The sequence below is a fragment of the Chiloscyllium plagiosum genome, unplaced genomic scaffold, assembly GCF_037043375.1.
Source record: "Chiloscyllium plagiosum isolate Xiang-an unplaced genomic scaffold, Cpla_swu_hap1 HiC_scaffold_22, whole genome shotgun sequence".
Lineage (NCBI taxonomy): Eukaryota > Metazoa > Chordata > Chondrichthyes > Orectolobiformes > Hemiscylliidae > Chiloscyllium > Chiloscyllium plagiosum.
The window spans coordinates 14,319,946-14,337,183 of NW_028270160.1; the positions used below are offsets into that span (position 1 = coordinate 14,319,946).

General features: G+C 46.0%; 1 protein-coding gene across 4 annotated transcripts in view; it reads left to right on the top strand.

Annotated features, from left to right (window-relative positions):
* The window catches only part of abcc2 (ATP binding cassette subfamily C member 2), a 72,076-nt gene that overhangs the window by 4,595 nt on the left and 50,243 nt on the right, over window positions 1-17,238 (top strand). For all 4 annotated transcript variants that reach the window (XR_015760876.1, XM_043712958.2, XM_043712956.2 and 1 more), the window contains exons 2-8: window positions 3,612-3,785; window positions 7,027-7,173; window positions 9,564-9,701; window positions 10,933-11,055; window positions 11,835-11,890; window positions 12,109-12,334; window positions 16,756-16,934. Coding sequence is in view for 3 of the 4 variants with exons in the window: in XM_043712958.2 (XP_043568893.2) it covers window positions 3,612-3,785; window positions 7,027-7,173; window positions 9,564-9,701; window positions 10,933-11,055; window positions 11,835-11,890; window positions 12,109-12,334; window positions 16,756-16,934 (1,043 nt within the window). In the remaining variant the exon portion in view is untranslated. The remainder of the gene's footprint in view (window positions 1-3,611; window positions 3,786-7,026; window positions 7,174-9,563; window positions 9,702-10,932; window positions 11,056-11,834; window positions 11,891-12,108; window positions 12,335-16,755; window positions 16,935-17,238) is intronic.

Genomic DNA, 17,238 nt, shown 5'->3' on the forward strand with positions numbered 1-17,238 from the left:
GTTTCCAGCATCTGCAGTCATTGTTTTTACCTCGTTGATGTTATCACACAGTCTGCTATCACACACAACCCATTGTTAGCCACAAATAGTCCCCATTAATAGCTATTCACCCTCCTAGCCAGATCGTTATCCCTCCTTTGTCCAAATGTTCTTCTCTACCTTCGGTCTCCATCCCCACCTGTCATTTACTCTCTACCCCCTCCCCCAACCCTCTCTTCTGCCTTTAAACCAACTTTTTCCGAGCTACCATCAATTCTGAGGAAAGGTCACCTGACCCGAAAGGTTAACTCTGATTTATTTCCACAAATGCTGCCAGACATGCTGAGCTTTTCCAGCAATTTCTGTTTTTGTTTCCTATGTAATGTGATGTTCCATCAGTACCACAGTGTAATACCAGTCTGGGTTATGGCTCAGATCTTGTGATGTACGGAACCATTGAATGTTATGGTACAGAAGCAGTCCATCTTTGGTAGAGCTAGCAAGCACGATGGACTCTCACCACCAAACCAAAAAAACTCTCACCACCAAACCAAAAAAACTCTCACCACCAAACCAAAAAAAACCTCCCACCACCAAACCAAAAAAAAGCAGACACCTCCTCCTACTGCCCCCTTGACCATGACCCCACCTCCCACCACCAAACCAAAAAAAAAGATGAACTCAGATTTCTCCAGTTTCCTCATTTCCCTTCCCCTCACCTTGTCTCAGTCCCAACCCTCAAACTCAGCACCACCTTCCTAACCTGCAATCTTCTTCCTGACCTCTCTGCCCCCACCCCCTCTCCGGCCTATCACGCTCACCTTAACCTCCTTCCACCTATCGCATTTCCAATGCCCCTCCCCCAAGTCCCTCCTCCCTACCTTTTATTTTAGCCTACTTGGCACATTTTCCTCATTCCTGAAGAAGGGCTCATGCCCGAAACATCAATTCCCCTGCTTCTTGGATGCTGCCTGACCTTTTCCAGCAACACATTTTCAGCTTTGGTAGAGCTGCCTAGTTGATCCCAGTCTCCTCCCCATTTCTCCAATAAAACAATTCATTCTTCCTCAAGTCTGTACCTAATTTCCTTCTGAAAGTTACTCTTGGATCTGCTTTCACTACCTTTTCACTCAGTGCATTCTGAACCTCAACGGCATTCTGAGTTATAAATAACTCTCATCTCTCTGAATCTCTCTCGTTCTTTCCCAGTTGTCTTGAAATCTGTATGTTTTGTTTATCAAACGTTAAAACATCTCCTTTATCATTGTCAAAATCCTTGATTATTTTGAATGCCTCCATCAGATGTACCTTCTCTATTAATCCAAGGGAGCATTAATGTTGCAATGAGTTTCTGACCTGAACCTGTTGCATTGACAGAGATCACTGGTGAGGTCACAGTGATATCATTTAAGTTCAAATCTAAATGTGTCATTGACTTCCATTATTAACTGTACTGCTCCAATATACACATTTAACAGTCAAGGTGTATCTTTGATAGCCCGCCAGAGTCGTTAGCGTTTGGTGGAGTTAATGCTCAGTCCATGAGTCATTCAGATTGACACTGTCAATAGACACTAACTGGTCATTAACCTTGTGAATTAGATTAGCAAATGAGGGACTATTTCATTTTATCATGGTGAGTAATAGTGACATCATTAGAGCAAACTTCACTTAGAGATTGTAGGTAAAGGTATCTTAAGATCAAGCATGGGTAGGTGGGTAGGTAGGTGGGTGGCTGACTTCCTGCTGTCCTGCCAATTGAGGCCTGTCAAGTGGCCAGTTGCCACTGCCCTACAGTTAACCCCAACAGCAATGTATCACATAGAGAGTGACTCTGCTTGGGATTAACTTGTGGGCTGTGAGGATGGGTATGGTGATGGCTGCTTGTTTTCAGGTGCCTGACCAAGGGACCAAAGCCGGGAAGGTGGAAGCCTGCTGAGAGACACTCCTTTGTCCTTATTGTCTTCATCCTTCAGCTTGCTGTGATCTACCCCCTCCAATACCACCACCTCTGTCTGTGGTTCCATTGATACTCTGAGGCCTTGGGCAGATGTTGTACTGGCAGCGGCCACCATCTCCCCAATGGCGCTGTTGTCCAATGATGCTGCCAGCCTCTGATTGAAAGGGGGTTCTCAGTTGGAGGGACTTCTTGCCCCGGGGTCCTTGATCCCAGGAAAGGCCTGCCGCTGCCCTGTCAATTGCCTGAATTGAATGTGATGTGGTGCAGGCCCCTTCAGTGCCTCACAAGCTGATGGCCGAAACCCCATCACCTCCAGCCAAAGAGCAAGCAGTTGGAGCTCTCTTCCACCAGTGGCAGTTAATGAGATATCAGCTTTTACAGTTAAATCTGAGGTTCATAGATTTTCATTAGCCAAAGATATGAAGGGATTTGGAGCGAAGAGATAGTGCTCAGGAGCCCCCACAATCTCATTACGTGGAGGAACAGGTTGAAAGACTTAAGGCCTCCTCCTTAGAAATGATTCTAAGCTCTTAGGGTGGGCTGATGGAGGCCTTCAGGTTAATGAAAGGGTCTGATAGGAAAGATGTGCAGATAAACGATTCCGATAAGATCAGAACTGGAGGCATAAATCCAAATGGCGAATAAATCCAACAGAGTATTTAAGGAAAGCCTCTTTACAGAGACCAGTGAGAATGTGAAACCAGTTGGAGCAGGTGGGGGAAATGGCATTGATCCATTTAGAACCAATCTGGAGAAACGCAAGGAGGGGGCATTAAAGAATTAAACCGTTGGGTGAAAGGGCAAGATAAAGAGGCCTTGAGTTGAGCTGTGGAGCTGAATGGCCTGGTCACAAAACTGTAGACTCAATATTATCACCTACTCTACTGTAAGAATCCTCGTATGGAGGGATTGTCTAATAAGCAAAGGCTAAACAGTTTGGGACTCTACTCACTGGAGTTTAGAAGAATGTGGTGTGATCTCATTGAAACATATGGGATTCTTAAGGGTTTTGACACAGTAAATACTGAGAGGATGTTTCCCCTCACGGGAGAATCCAGGACCAGAGGGGCATAGTCTCAGAACAAAGAGGCGCCAATTTAAGATTGAGATGAGGAGAAACTTCTTCTCTCAGAGGGTTGTGAGATTTTGGAAGTCCTTACCACAGGGACCCGTGGGGCAGAGTCAAAGAATCCCTACATTGCAGAAGCTGGCCATTTGGCCCATCAAGTCCACACCGGCCCCCCCCCCCAAAAAGCATTCCACCCAAACCCACCTCATCATCCTGCATTTTCCTTGGTCGATCCATCTAACATGCACATCGTTTTGACTGTGGGAGGAAACTGGAGCACTCGGAGGAAACCCACGCAGACACGGGGAGAATGTGCAAACTCCACACAGACAGTCACCCGAGGCTGGAATCAAACCCAGATCTCTGAGGCAGCAATGCTAACCACTGAGCCACTGTGCTGCCCCTAGTGTAATTTAAGGTTGAAATAGATTCTTGATCAGTTTGGGGTATCAAGGGTTACAAGGAAAGGGCAGGAAAGTGGGCATGCGGAATGTCGGATCAGCCGTGATCCTATTGGATGGAAGAGCAGCTTCGATGGGCCAAATGGCCTACCCCTGTTCCTGTTTCTTATGGTCTTATAATGGCATGATTCTTCTCTTTCAGAATGATTCGTACTTGGACAGACCAGATCCTGACTTGCCAGTCTGCTTGGAGCAGACTGTCCTGGTGTGGATTCCTCTGGGATTTTTCTGGGTCTGTGCACCATGGCAACTCCCACCTTTATTCAAGTCCAAACAGAGAGGGATCAGAAATTCCAAACTCTACCTAGTAAAGCAGGTAACCTCACTTCATCTCTCTCTCACCCTCTGTCTCACTCACAATAAAAGTCATTTTAAAATGTCAGTTATAGGTTTAAACAATAGATTTGGTGAAATAATCTTGTACCACAAGCAATACCCAGAAAACTATGTTGTTTTATAAATATTTGTACCCTCCTACACCCCAAATTAACTAAATGCACAAAAGAAAAGCAAAAAAATTGTTAGAAATAAACAGCAAATCTGGGTGCATCTGTGGAACAGAAAAACAAAGTTATAGTTTCAAGTCTGTGATCTCTCATAGAACTGATAGAGATTACACAGATTGGGCACAAGGGCAGAGACAGGAAACAGGGATATAGGAGGGAAGAGGCAAAGTCTTTTCCCTGGGGTTGGGGAGTCCAGAACTTGGGATATCTGGTCGGCATGGACGGGTTGGACCGAAGGGACTGTTTCCATGCTGTATATCTCTATGACTCTATGACTCTAGAGGGCATAGGTTTAGGGTGAGAGGGGAAAGATATAAAAGAGACCTACGGGGCAACTTTTTCACACAGAAGGTGGTACGTGTATGGAATGAGCTGCCAAAGGAAGTGGTGGAGTCTGGTACAACTGCAACATTTAAGAGGCATTTGGATGGGTATATGAATAGGAAGCCTTTGGAGGGATATGGGCCGGGTGCTGGCAGGTGGGACTAGATTGGGTTGGGATATCTGGTCGGCATGGATGGGTTGGACCGAAGGGTCTGTTTCCATGCTGTACCTCTCTATGATGATAGGACTCTAGATAAAATGGAAAAATAGGCTAATGGGAGAAAACGGAGTAGGTAATGGGGACAGTAAAGAAACAAAAGATAGGTCTGGCGGGTGTGCTGAGGAATATCAGAAGGGCAGAGTGGGAGTGAATCATGGCAACTTGAAAAATAGGTGAAGATGCCATGGTTCAGAAATCTCATGGTGAAAAATGTCACACTCACTGTTGTGTGCACATGATACACCCTCACTCTAACACTCAACAGTCACTGTAACCCATCACTGTAACACTGGGCAGTCACTATAACACTGGGCTGTCACTGTAACCCTCACTGTAACACTGGGCAGTCACTGTAACCCCTCACTGTAACACTGGACAGTCAATTTAACCCCTCACTGCACCACTGGACAGTCACTATAATACTGGGCAGTCACTGTAACACTGGACAGTCACTGTAACCCCTCACTGTAACACTGGGCAGTCACTGTAATCCTCACTGCAACACTGAACAGTCACTGTAACCCTCACTGTAACACTGGACAGTCACTGTAACCCCTCACTGTAACACTGGACAGTCACTGTAACATGGAGAAAGTGAGGACTGCAGATGCTGGAGATCAGAGCTGAAAAATGTGTTGCTGGAAAAGTGCAGCAGGTCAGGCAGCATCCAAGGAGTAGGAGAATCGACATTTCGGACATAGGCCCTTTTTCAGGAGGGCTTATGTCCGAAACATCGATTCTCCTGCACCTTGGATGCTGCCTGACCTGCTGCACTTTTCCAGCAACACATTTTTCAGTCACTGTAACACTCACTGTAACACTGCACAGTCCTCTAACCCCTCACTGTAACACTGGGTAGTCACTGTAACGCTGGGCAGTCACTGTAACCCTCACTGTAACACTGGGCAGTCATTGTAAACCCTCTCTGTAACATGGACAGTCATTGTAACCCTTCACTGTAACGCTGGGCAGTCACTGTAACCCTCACTGTAACCCTCACTGTAACACTAGGCAGTCATTGTAAACCCTCTCTGTAACACTGGACAGTCATTGTAACCCTTCACTGTAACACTGGGCAGTCACTGTAACCCCTCTCTGTAACACTGGGCAGTCACTGTAACCACTCACTGTAACACTGGACAGTCAATGTAACCCCTCTCTGTAACACTGGACAGTCACTGTAACCCCTCTCTGTAACACTGGACAGTCACTGTAACCCCTCTCTGTGACACTGGGCAGTCACTGTAACCCCTCGCTGTAACTCTGGACAGTCACTGTAAAACTGGACAGTCACTGTAACCCCTCTCTGTAACATTGGACAGTCACTGTAACCCCTCTCTGTAACACTGGACAGTCACTGTAAAACTGGACAGTCACTGTAACCCCTCTCTGTAACACTGGACAGTCACTGTAAAACTGGACAGTCACTGTAACCCCTGTCTGTAACACTGGTCACTCACTGTAACCCTCACTGTAAAACTGGACAGTCACTGTAACCCCTCACTGTAACATGGAGCAGTCACTGTAGCCCCTCTCTGTAACTCTGGACAGTCACTGTAACCCCTCTCTGTAACTCTGGACAGTCACTGTAACCCCTCTCTGTAACATGGAGCAGTCACTGTAACCCCTCACTGTAACATGGAGCAGTCACTGTAACCCCTCACTGTAACATGGAGCAGTCACTGTAACTCTGGACAGTCACTGTAACCCCTCACTGTAACATGGAGCAGTCACTGTAACCCCTCACTGTAACATGGAGCAGTCACTGTAACCCCTCACTGTAAAACTGGACAGTCACTGTAACCCCTCACTGTAACATGGAGCAGTCACTGTAACCCCTCACTGTAACATGGAGCAGTCACTGTAACCCCTCACTGTAACACTGGGCAGTCACTGTAACCCTCACTGTAACATGGAGCAGTCACTCTTCATCATGGGATAAAATAGCAGCAGGCATCAGGATTTAATGCATTGATTTAAAATTCAGCACTTCATTCTACATACATCTCCAAGCATCAACAAAACTCACTTGATATTGGATGGCGCTCAGGTTAATTATGGATTAAAGCTCCCACTACTTCTTTAAGACTGACCTTAAAGCTCCCTGGTTACTGTCCCCATCAAACACTCCCAGGACAGGTATAGCACAGGGTTAGATACCGAGTAAAGCTCCATCTATATTGTCCACATCAAAAACTCCCAGGGAAGGTACAGCATGGGGTTAGATACAGAGTAAAACTGCACCTACCCTGTCCCCAGAACACACTGCATGGGATTTCTGCACCGTCTCCTTGAAGCACTTGAAAGAATGTTCACTAAACTAGGCACCGTAATTCCTAAACTGCCTCTGGTACTAGATGTGGCCAAGCCTCAGTGTCTTCACACTAGGACAAGGGGCTGGAGGGGGGTAAGTCACTGTAGCACCTGGCTCTGCAGCTCTCCACAACTGAGAGCAGAGATGTTTATATTTAAATGTTTCGTGAATGTGTTCTTGACTCCTCCAATAGGCCCTGGCTTGCTCGCTGCTGCTGACCTCCGCCATCGGGTTGATTATCACATTGTTGGAAGACTACAGTGACTACAGAGACCCCACACCTGAGACGCTGAATCCTCTGGTTCTGTATGTGAACCCTTCCATTTACACAGCAACTTGGGTAAGAAGCATCTGGTGTTACATGTAATGTGTCTCAAAGACAGGAACAGCACCGACAGCTCCTCTTAAGGATACATCACAACTGGGTTTTATCGCAAATTGGAAAATCCCGCCGCTGTGAATCCTCAGTAATCTGCTGGAATTTCAGGCTGGATTATCAACTCTAGTCATAGAGTCATAGAGATGTCAGCATGGAAACACACCCTTTGGTCCACCAGTCCATGCTGCCCAGATATCCTAAACTTATCTGGTCCCATTTGGCAGCACTTGGCCCATATCCCTCCAAATCCTTCCTATTCATATACCCATCCAAATGCCTTTAAATGTTGCAATTGTACCAGCCTTCACCATATCCTCTGGCAGCTCATTCCATACACGCACAACCTCTGCAAGAAAACGTTGCCCTTTCGGTCCCTTTTAAATCTTTCCCCTCTCACCCTAGACCTCTCGAGTTTTGGACTCCCCTACCCCAGGGAAAAGACCTTGTCTATTTATCCTATCGATGCCCCTCATGATTTTATAAACCTCTACAGGTCCCCCCTTGCCCTCCAACGCTCCAGGGAAAACAGCCCCAGCCTATTCTGTCTCTCCCTACAGCTCAACCCCTCCAACCCTAGCTACATCCTTGTAAATCTTTTCTGAACCCTTTCAAGTTTTGTCAGGCTTAGTATCTGACGCACAACCTTCTGACTCTGAGCTGAGAGAGATGATTGCTCAGGTATAGTCTGCAATGTGCTGCACAGTCTCTCCAGGTCTGTCTGACCCATTTTTTGTCTTTTGAAACAGCGAGACAGAAATGACTCAGAGAAGGTGCAGGGCAGGTTGACCAAGTTAGAACATAGAACAATACTTCACAGTACTGGCCCTTCGGCCCGCGATGTTGTGCCAACCTGTTATCCTACTCTAAGATCAAACTAACCTACATACCCTTCATTGTACTATCATCCATGTGGCTATACAAGAGTCGCTTAAATGTTCCTAATGTCTCTGACTCTACTACCACCGCTGGCAGTGCATTCCACACACTCATCACTCTCTGTGTGAAGAACCGACCTCTGACATCTCCCCTAAACCTTAAAATTATATCCCCTCATGATAGCCATTTCTGCCCTGGGAAAAAGTATCTGACTATCCACTCTATCTGTGCCTCTCATCATCTTGTACACTTTTGTCAAGTCACCTCTCATCCTTCTTCGCTCCAATGAGAAAAGCCTTAGCTCCCTCAACCTTTCTTCATAAGACATGCCCTCTAGTCCAGGCAGCTTCCTGGTAAATCTCCTCTGCACCCTGTCTAAAGCTTCCACACCCTTCCTATAATGAGGCGACCAGAACTGAAGGCAATATTCCAAGTGTGGTCTAACCAGGGCTCTATAAAGCTGCAGCATAACCTCACGACTCTTAAATTTGAATCCCCTGCTAATGATATCATGGGCCAAAGGGCCTGTTCTGTGCTGTACGTTTCTATGTTCTATGAAAGTCAGCACACCAAACGCCTTCTTAACAACCCAGTTCAGTAATGTGGAGACTGGAGAACTTGTCATACAGTGGAGAAGGCTAACGTGAGATTGAACAGAGATTTTCCAAATGATTAGGTCAATAAATGGAAACTGTCTCCACTGACAGGAGAGTGGACCACCTGGGGAAACAGCTTTAAGATAATTGGCAAAATTATTTGGGTGAAAGATTTTTTTTAAGCACTGAATCTGATGGGATGTGGAATGTGCTGCCCGGAATGGTGGAAATTAAGTCAATAGTAACTTTGAAAGGGAAGTGGATAAGGTGGGAGAAACCAAGGGTTGGGGAAGGGCAGGGATGGAGGGTGTGTCGGTCTAATTAGAGCATATTCAGAGGCATGGGAAATCCAACAGTCTCCTTCTGCGTGGGAATGTGAAATTAATGTAAAGTCACCATAGTCCCAAAGGACCCTGGGGCTGCTCTCTCTCATTGGAGAGAGGGATGACTGATGGTGGTTAAAATCAACTAGGAGAGAGTGAGGACTGCAGATGTTGGAGACCAGACTCAAAAAGACTGGCGCTGGAAAAGCACAGCCGGTCAGGCAGAATCTGAGGAGGAGGAGAGATGACATTTCGAGCGTAAGATCTTCATCAGGAATGATTCCTGATGAAGGGCTTATGTCTGAAACGTTGACTCTCCTGCTCTTTGGATGTTGCCTGACTGGCTGTGCTTTTCCAGTGCCAATCTTTTTGACATGGGTGGTGGTTAAACCTGGGGGTCACCACCCCTCAGTGAGGGGAGAGTTAGAGAGGGAAGGGTATTATTCTAATGAAGGCCCAGCCATTTTCTCTGAAGTTCTGTGGGTAAAGGGCTAGGGTGGACTCTATCAGTAGGACTGGGACTTCCCGTTCATTGACTCCTTTCTTCTTTTTATAGTTGATGGTGTTGCTCGTCCATGAGAGCGGAAAGCGAGCGAATGATAAGAACTCCCCTTACCTCTTCGTATTCTGGCTGCTGTCCGTTCTGTGTGGTGTCTTTACACTGCAGACTCTAATCAGACTGGCTATTAGAGAGGTATGACCATGGTTACTGTGGGGGGGGGGGGTTGGGAGGGGGAGGGGAAGGGAGTGTGGCTGAAATGTGGGAAGGGGATTTCCATGTTTGGCAGTGGCAGAGGTTCATAACGTGGGCTGTGGTGAGATGACTGCCTCTGACAAGCTCACTGCCACTGCACCATCTGAGCTGCCGACCCAGTCACGTAACCAGCAATCGATCATGTCATTCCAGCCGACATGATAATAGGGGCCTCTGCATCATGGTTATCATTACTACGCTCCTAACTAGGAGAAGCCATAGGGCAGCCTTCGCATTCAAGAGAGAGATAGAGAGAGAAGACTGGTGTGCCTTAACCTGAGGGTCACCACACCTCAGGCAATGGGGGAGGTTGCAAGCCATTGAATCCTAACAGTCTGGAAGCAGGCCATTTGGCCCATCGAGTTCATACTGACCCTCTGAAGGGCATCCCACCCAGACCCACCCCATCTTTTCCATGACTAATCCACGTTTCCTTCACAACCCTGGACACGATGGGACAATCCACCATAACCTGCGCATCTTCGGATTGTGGGAGGAAATCGGAGCACCCGGGGGGTATACCCATGCAGACACGGGGAGAATGTGCAAACTCCACACAGAGTTGTCACCCGAGGGTGGAATCAAACCCAGGTCCTTGGCGCTGTGAGACAGCGGTGCTAACCACTGAGCCACCGTGTAGCTTGTAAAGTCGAGTCCTTCATAGTTACTTCAGCTGGTGTGGGAATTGAGCCCACGCTATTGACATCATTGCAAACTAGCCAAGCAACCAACTGAGTTAACCAATCCCCTACACTTGCAAACTGCAGTGCGACTCTGTCTCAGTGACATATAAGAGCACGTGAAGTATTCCATCAGCAACACCTCTACCGCATTCTCCAAATTGAGAGGAACTGTCAAACAAACTCCAGTGTCCTTCTTGAAGCCAGCTCCATGATGCATTCAGGCAAATCTGCAGCAATCAACCTTGACAGACTGCACACCAAGTCTGGATCAGCTGAAAAACATCACTGCTGCCACGTCCTGTCCTCTCAAGAAAGTAAATTCTGCGTTCCAGATGGAGGGGCCATCTACACAGTGTGCTCAGTGACATGGGGGTTGGGAAAGGGGCAACTAACAGTGTTTGTGATGTGTGTGCTCTGCCGATGTTTCAATTCTCAGCGACAATGTTAACCTGCTGATTGTTTTCCCCTTCTGTCTCACCTCTCTGTAGGGAAGCCCTCCTGATCTACCGCGTTTCTCATTGTTCTGCATCTCCTACTGTCTTCAGTGGATCTCCTTCATTGTCTCCTGCATTTCTGACATATCTTCCGAAGTTAAAGCTGCTGCAAAGAAGGTCAGTTTTAAACTTTTCGTGTGAGGGAATTAGTGCTCTCGAAGTTTCCCATCACAGAGGCTAGACAGAGTAAAGCTACCTCTACTCTGTTAAACTGAAAGTAAAGTGTCCTCTATGTTGCTCCTATCAAACACTCTCTGAACAGGTACAGCACAGAGTGAGCTACAGCGTAAAGCTCACCCTACTCTTTTAACCATAAGGTAAAACTGCTTTTATGCCTTCGTTCTGGAAGTAAAGCTTCCTGTACTCTGACCCTATCAAAGACTTACAGGACAGGTACAGCATGAGTTAAGATACAAAGTAAAGCTCCATCTACAGTGTCCCCATCAAACACTCCCAGAACAGGTGTGTTAGATACACAGTAAAGCTTACTCCATTTTTTAAAATTGAAAATAATGCTCTCTCTGCACTGTTCCCATCAAACACTCCCAGAACAGGTACAGCACAGGGTGAATAAATTAACCTCCATTTTTTAAAAATTGAAAGTAAGACTTTCCCAACACTGTTGCCATCAAACACTACAGTACAGCATGGGGTTAGATAGAGAGTAAAGTTCCCTGCACACTACTGAGCTAATCCAGGTTGGTGAGTTGAAGAGGAACCGTGGATTAGCCAGATTTCCAATTTGTGACGAATTTCCACTGAACTCCTTGGTGGTGTATAGGTCCCACCTGACTGGCAATGTCAGTCTACCTTCATTGTTTTGTGCTGCCATGTGTTGAGAGTTGTCTTTAAGTTCAACTTCTGTAAAGTACAAATATTATCTTCCTTTTTTTCAGAATCCACAGTTATCTGCATCCTTCCTCAGTGAAATAACATTCCACTGGTTTTCCAGGTAAGGGAAACCCTTCAAATTTTAGGTTCTGGGAATTTTTAGGAATACAAGACGATCACATTGTTAGCAAAAGTTGTTGGGATTAAACATTGGTAGGGGACAAATTCAGCTGTATCTTTCGAAAGAGAATTGGTAAACACAGGAAATGCATCCAGACATTGGAGTTTTATCATGCTTTGAACTTTGCATTACATTAATATGTTAACATCTACCAATAGCATGATGCTGAAGGGATACAGAAAACCCCTGGAGGCTAAACATCTGTGGGAGTTGAATGATGTTGATAAACCGCAAACGATTTACACCAAGTTTGAGCGACACATGATGCAAGGCCTGAAGGAGGCACAGAGGAAGATGGAAGGAAAGCGGAACAAGGAAATTCACAAAGAGACAGAACAGATGAATGGCTTTAGCAGGAGCACCAGTCAGGACATCTTAGTCATGGTAGGTAGCATACAAGACCTCACCTTACATAGCATGCAGTGTTACATTGTGCAATCGTTTTGATCTCATGGGTGAAGACACATGTTTTCTTAAAAGTGCCAAGAATCAGGTGCAGTTGGGCGGCACGGTGGCTAAGTGGTTATCACTGCTGCCTCACAGTGTCAGAGACCCGGTTCGATTCTAGCCTCAGGCACCTGTCTGGGTTGAATTTGCACATTCTCCCTGTGTCTGTATGGGTTTCCTCCGGATGGTCTGGTTTCTTCCCACAGTCCAAAGATGTGCAGGTTTGGTGAATTGGCCATGCTAAATTACTCATAGCGTTCAGGGATGTGTAGTCTAGGTGCATTAGTCAGGAGTAAATGTAGAATAATAGGGTAGGGAAATGGGTCTGGGTGGGTTGCTCTTTGGAGGGTCGGGTGTGGACTTGTTGGGCTGAAGGGCCTATTTCCACACTGTGGGGATTCTATGTTGTGCCAATCACTTGTACTATAAGCAATTTGCAACAAGGCTTGCTTATTATGGGATGTTACTTGCTTTTGTGAGGTGACCTGACATAAGTCCGCTTTGTCACAGAATTGCTTTGGATGCATCCTGAGAGCCAGTGTCCTCTAACTGGGACGATCTGCCTCTTGAATTGTATCGGACTCCGTGCGCTCAGTGAGTGGAGAATCCCCTATCAACACCAGAGGAAGTTGATGATGCTCTCACCTAGTTTAGCTGGTCAGCTGAGGTGAGGAATGCACACTGGGGTACAATACCAACTATGTGGGTGCATCGGTGAGAGCAGGGCTCTCCTGTCAACCTTACCCCTGTTTAAAACCAGCGTGTGTGACTGGCAATGAGTCAGTGTTACTTGTCCTATCACAGAGACCCCGTTTAGACCGTGTACCGCTGAGTGTAAGACTAAAGCGAATGGTTCTGGGATGCTCTCATTGATATGACAGATTGTAGCGAGAGAAACAATTGGTCTTTTGCAGGCTATACTGCAGTGCTCACCCTCCCACAGCCTTGCTTGCAATTTCAAATCCATATTCGTCTCCCTGTTGGACCACTTCCACCATCAGTCTGTACGTTTCACATCATAATCCACTGTATAAAATAAACCCCCTCATCTCCCCCTGGTTCATGTGGCGATTGACTGGAGTGTAGGAGGTTGAGAGGTGACCTGATAGGAGTTTATAAAATAATGAGAGGTATAGGTAGAGTTGATGTTAGTTGTCTTTTCCCTGGAAAGGGGGAGTTCAAGACGAAGGGGCACATTTTTAAGCTAAGAGGAGAGGGATTTAAAAACAACATAAGAGGCAAGTATTTTACACAGAGGGTGTTTTGTATGTGGAATGAACTTCCTGATGAAGTGGTGGATGCAGGTACAAATACAACGTTTAAAAAACATTTAGATAGATACATGAATAGAAAAGGGTCAGGAGCAGGTTGGTGGGACTGGTTGGGCCGTAGGGTCTCCTTCTCTGCTGTATGAATCTGTGACGCTCTGATTTTGACTGTATCCTCTGGTTGCCAACACTTCTTCAAGTGGAAACAAATTCTCCTCATTTTACTTCATGAGAACCCTGTGTAATTTTGAAGATCTCTGATAACTCTCACCCTCACCTTCTGTGCCCAAAGGAGAACCATCTGAGTTTATCCTGTGACATAGACTGTGTTCATAAAGGTCTGTCTCATTTGTGTCTTCAGTGATCAATTGTTGAATTGAATTGAATTGAAAGAGCTTCATTGTTGCATGAGTACAGAGCAAAGCTGACAAGTCGCCACTTATAGTGCCATTTTCGATCCTAGGTACAGAATTTTCAGCACAAGTTCTCAGGCAAAAAAACAATGACCAAAATTAAGAACTAAAAACTCCAGATCATAGGAATAAATTATAAAATAGAGAAGTAAAAAGTTCAGAATAACAGTTCTTCTGACTCAGTCCATACTGGAATCTAGCCTCCAACCCACACTGGGCTTTGACTCCAGACCATTCCCAGGCCTCACCTCAAGTCCGGGAGACCCCTCTGTAATCACCTCAAGGCTGAGAGACCCCTCTAGAATCACCTCAAGGCCTGGCGACCCCTCTAGAATCACCTTAAGGGCAGGAGACCCCTCTGGAATCACCTCGAGGCCAGGAGACCCCTCTAGAATCACCTTAAGGGCAGGAGACCCCTCTGGAATCATGTTGAGCATAAATCCAGAACTCCACACCTTATGAACTAAGCGCTGGAATAGGCCTTTCAGCCCTTTGAGCCTGTTCTAGCAGACAATATGATCATGGATTTGATCCAATTGACATGCCCGCCAGCCCCTGGTAACCTTTCACCCCCTTAGTTTAACAAGAACCTCCACCTTAAAGAGATTCAATCACTCAGCTTCCACCACCTTTACAGAAAGAGAGTTCAAAAACTCAACTGTCAGAGAGAAAGACGGTTTGCCTTATCTCCGTCTTAAACAGGTGACCAGTGGTTTTTAATAAATGATCCGAAAATCCTGTGAATGCAGGATCTCTAAAATAAACACAAGGTTCTGAAGAAGAGTCACACTGGACTGGAGACATTATCTATTTTTCTCTCTCTCCATAAATACTGCCAGACCTGCTGAGTTTCTCCAGCAAACCTTGCGTTTGAATCCAAATAAACATCTTCTCCACTTTGGGGAGTGCATCATAAGACAGCAGACATCCGTGGAGTTTATCCTCATGACCTGAGAAAAGAACGGAACCTTTTTGACTCCATGGAAATATCTAGACATCTCTTCCCTGCGATTGTACAGATCTCTTCCAATACTCGATTCCTAAAAAAAAAGACGCAAAGTTTGACCAAAGGCCCCTCCTAGAAAAAAAATCTGCTTTTTAATTCTGCATTTCTGACTAGCCAATCAATGAAAGAAACAATCTGTCCTAAATGTGTTGGAAGGAGAGCAAAACATTTTCCATAATATTATGTATACACCAGACTGACCTGGAACTGTCTCACCATTCCTCTATGTACCCCAGCATCCTGACTTGGAAATATATCACCGTTCTTTCAGTGTCTCTGAGTCAAAACCTTGGAATTACCTTGAGAGTTTGAGGTATGAGGAGATGCTGAATAGGCTGGGGCTATTTTCCCTGGAGCGTCGGAGGCTGAGGGGTGACCTTATAGAGGTTTATAAAATCATGAGTGGCATTGATAGGATAAATAGATCAGGTCTTTTCGCTGAGATGGGGGAGTCCAGGACAAGAGGACATACGTTTAAAGTGAGAGGGGAAGGATTTAAAAGGGAACTAAGGGGCAACCTTTTCACACAGAGGGTGGAGCATGTATGGAATGAACTGCCAGTGGCTGGTACAATTACAACATTTAAAAGGCATTCAAATCGGTATATGAATAGGAAGGGTTTAGAGGGATATGGGCCAAATACTGGCAAGTGGGACTAGATTAATTTAGGATATCTGGACGAGTTGGACTGAAGGGCCTGTTTCCGTGCTGTACAGCTCTATGACTTTATGGCTGCAATAACAGCCTTGTGGGTCACCCCGAGGACTGGAGAGGTTAAAGGAGGCAGCTCACACACCCTTTTTAGTTAGGGCGATTAGGGATGGACCCCACATCATATGAACAAAAGTAAGAAGAATACAAAGAGATAGCCTCCTCTCAGTGCTCTTCATCCAGCCCCATCACTGTGTACTTTCAATGTTTCTGTCCTTTCACAGCATGTGGGTATTTCTGGCTGGGCCAGCCTTTATTGCCCATCCCTATTGATTTGGGGAAGGGGGTGGGCAACTGCTGTAGTCCTTCAGCAGCAGGGACAGCCTCAGTGCTGTCAGTGAGGAAGATTCAGGATTTGGACCCAGTGACACTGAAGGAATTGCAATGGATTTCCAGGTCAGGATGGTGGGGAACTGGCAGTGATGAGTGGCCATCTGTAGCCATTTCTATTGGCGACATCACATTACAGACGGAAGATAGAGAAGCTTGAACACACAGACCAGCAGGTTCAGGGACAGCTTGTTCCCGGCCGTTATTAGACTGATGAATGGACTCACTAGCCTCGATAAACCATGTAACCTGCATGTCCCTGTCTAAGTCTTTTTGATCTGTGCATCCTTGTTTACTGTGATCTCCCAGTACTGCTCATAAACACAGCTCTTCACTGTACTTCGACACACGTGACAGTAAATCAATCAATCAATCAATCAGGCAAAACCTCATTTCATCATGAGTTTCAGTACTGGTGTTTAAGCATCGATTCTGAATGGTTGTGTGGTTATGCTGAGTAAGCACACCGCCCAGATCCTCAGACGTATTCCTGAAGGAACCCATTGCTATTCTGCTTGGAAGCTCAGTACCTCTGTCTGTGAGGAGCACCAGACCTGCGGTTGCGTTAACACCTTTGTGATTCTAAGTGCACCTTGAACTATTTTTCTCTCTCTCTCTCTCTCTCTTTAGGAAGAAAAGACCAGGAAAGACAAAAAGAAAAAGCCTGAGAAACTGAAAGCCACACCAACAGTGCCTGTGGGGTGGCTGGTGCTGTCAATGCTTAAAAATTATCGACACATCCTCATCAAGGGAGTCATTTTTAAACTGCTCCATGACACACTAATGTTTGTCAATCCACAACTGCTAAAGTGAGTGGCGTCGCACTGTGTTTACAGATATAGAACAGGGCATTCAGCCCAACAGTTCCATGCTGTTGTTAGTGCTTTATACAAACCTCCGCTCCCATCTCTCTCTATCTCACCCAATCCACATATCCTTTCATTCTTGTGTTAATTCAGCTTTCTCTTCAATTAATCAGCACTGTTCACCCCTACGACTCCCTCTGTATTCTCACACTCTCTGGGTAAAGGGAGTGCTTCTGAATTCACTGCTCGTTTTATTTGTGACTGTCTTCAAGCTCTAGGCTTCAGTTTCCCCTAAAAGCTGGTATCA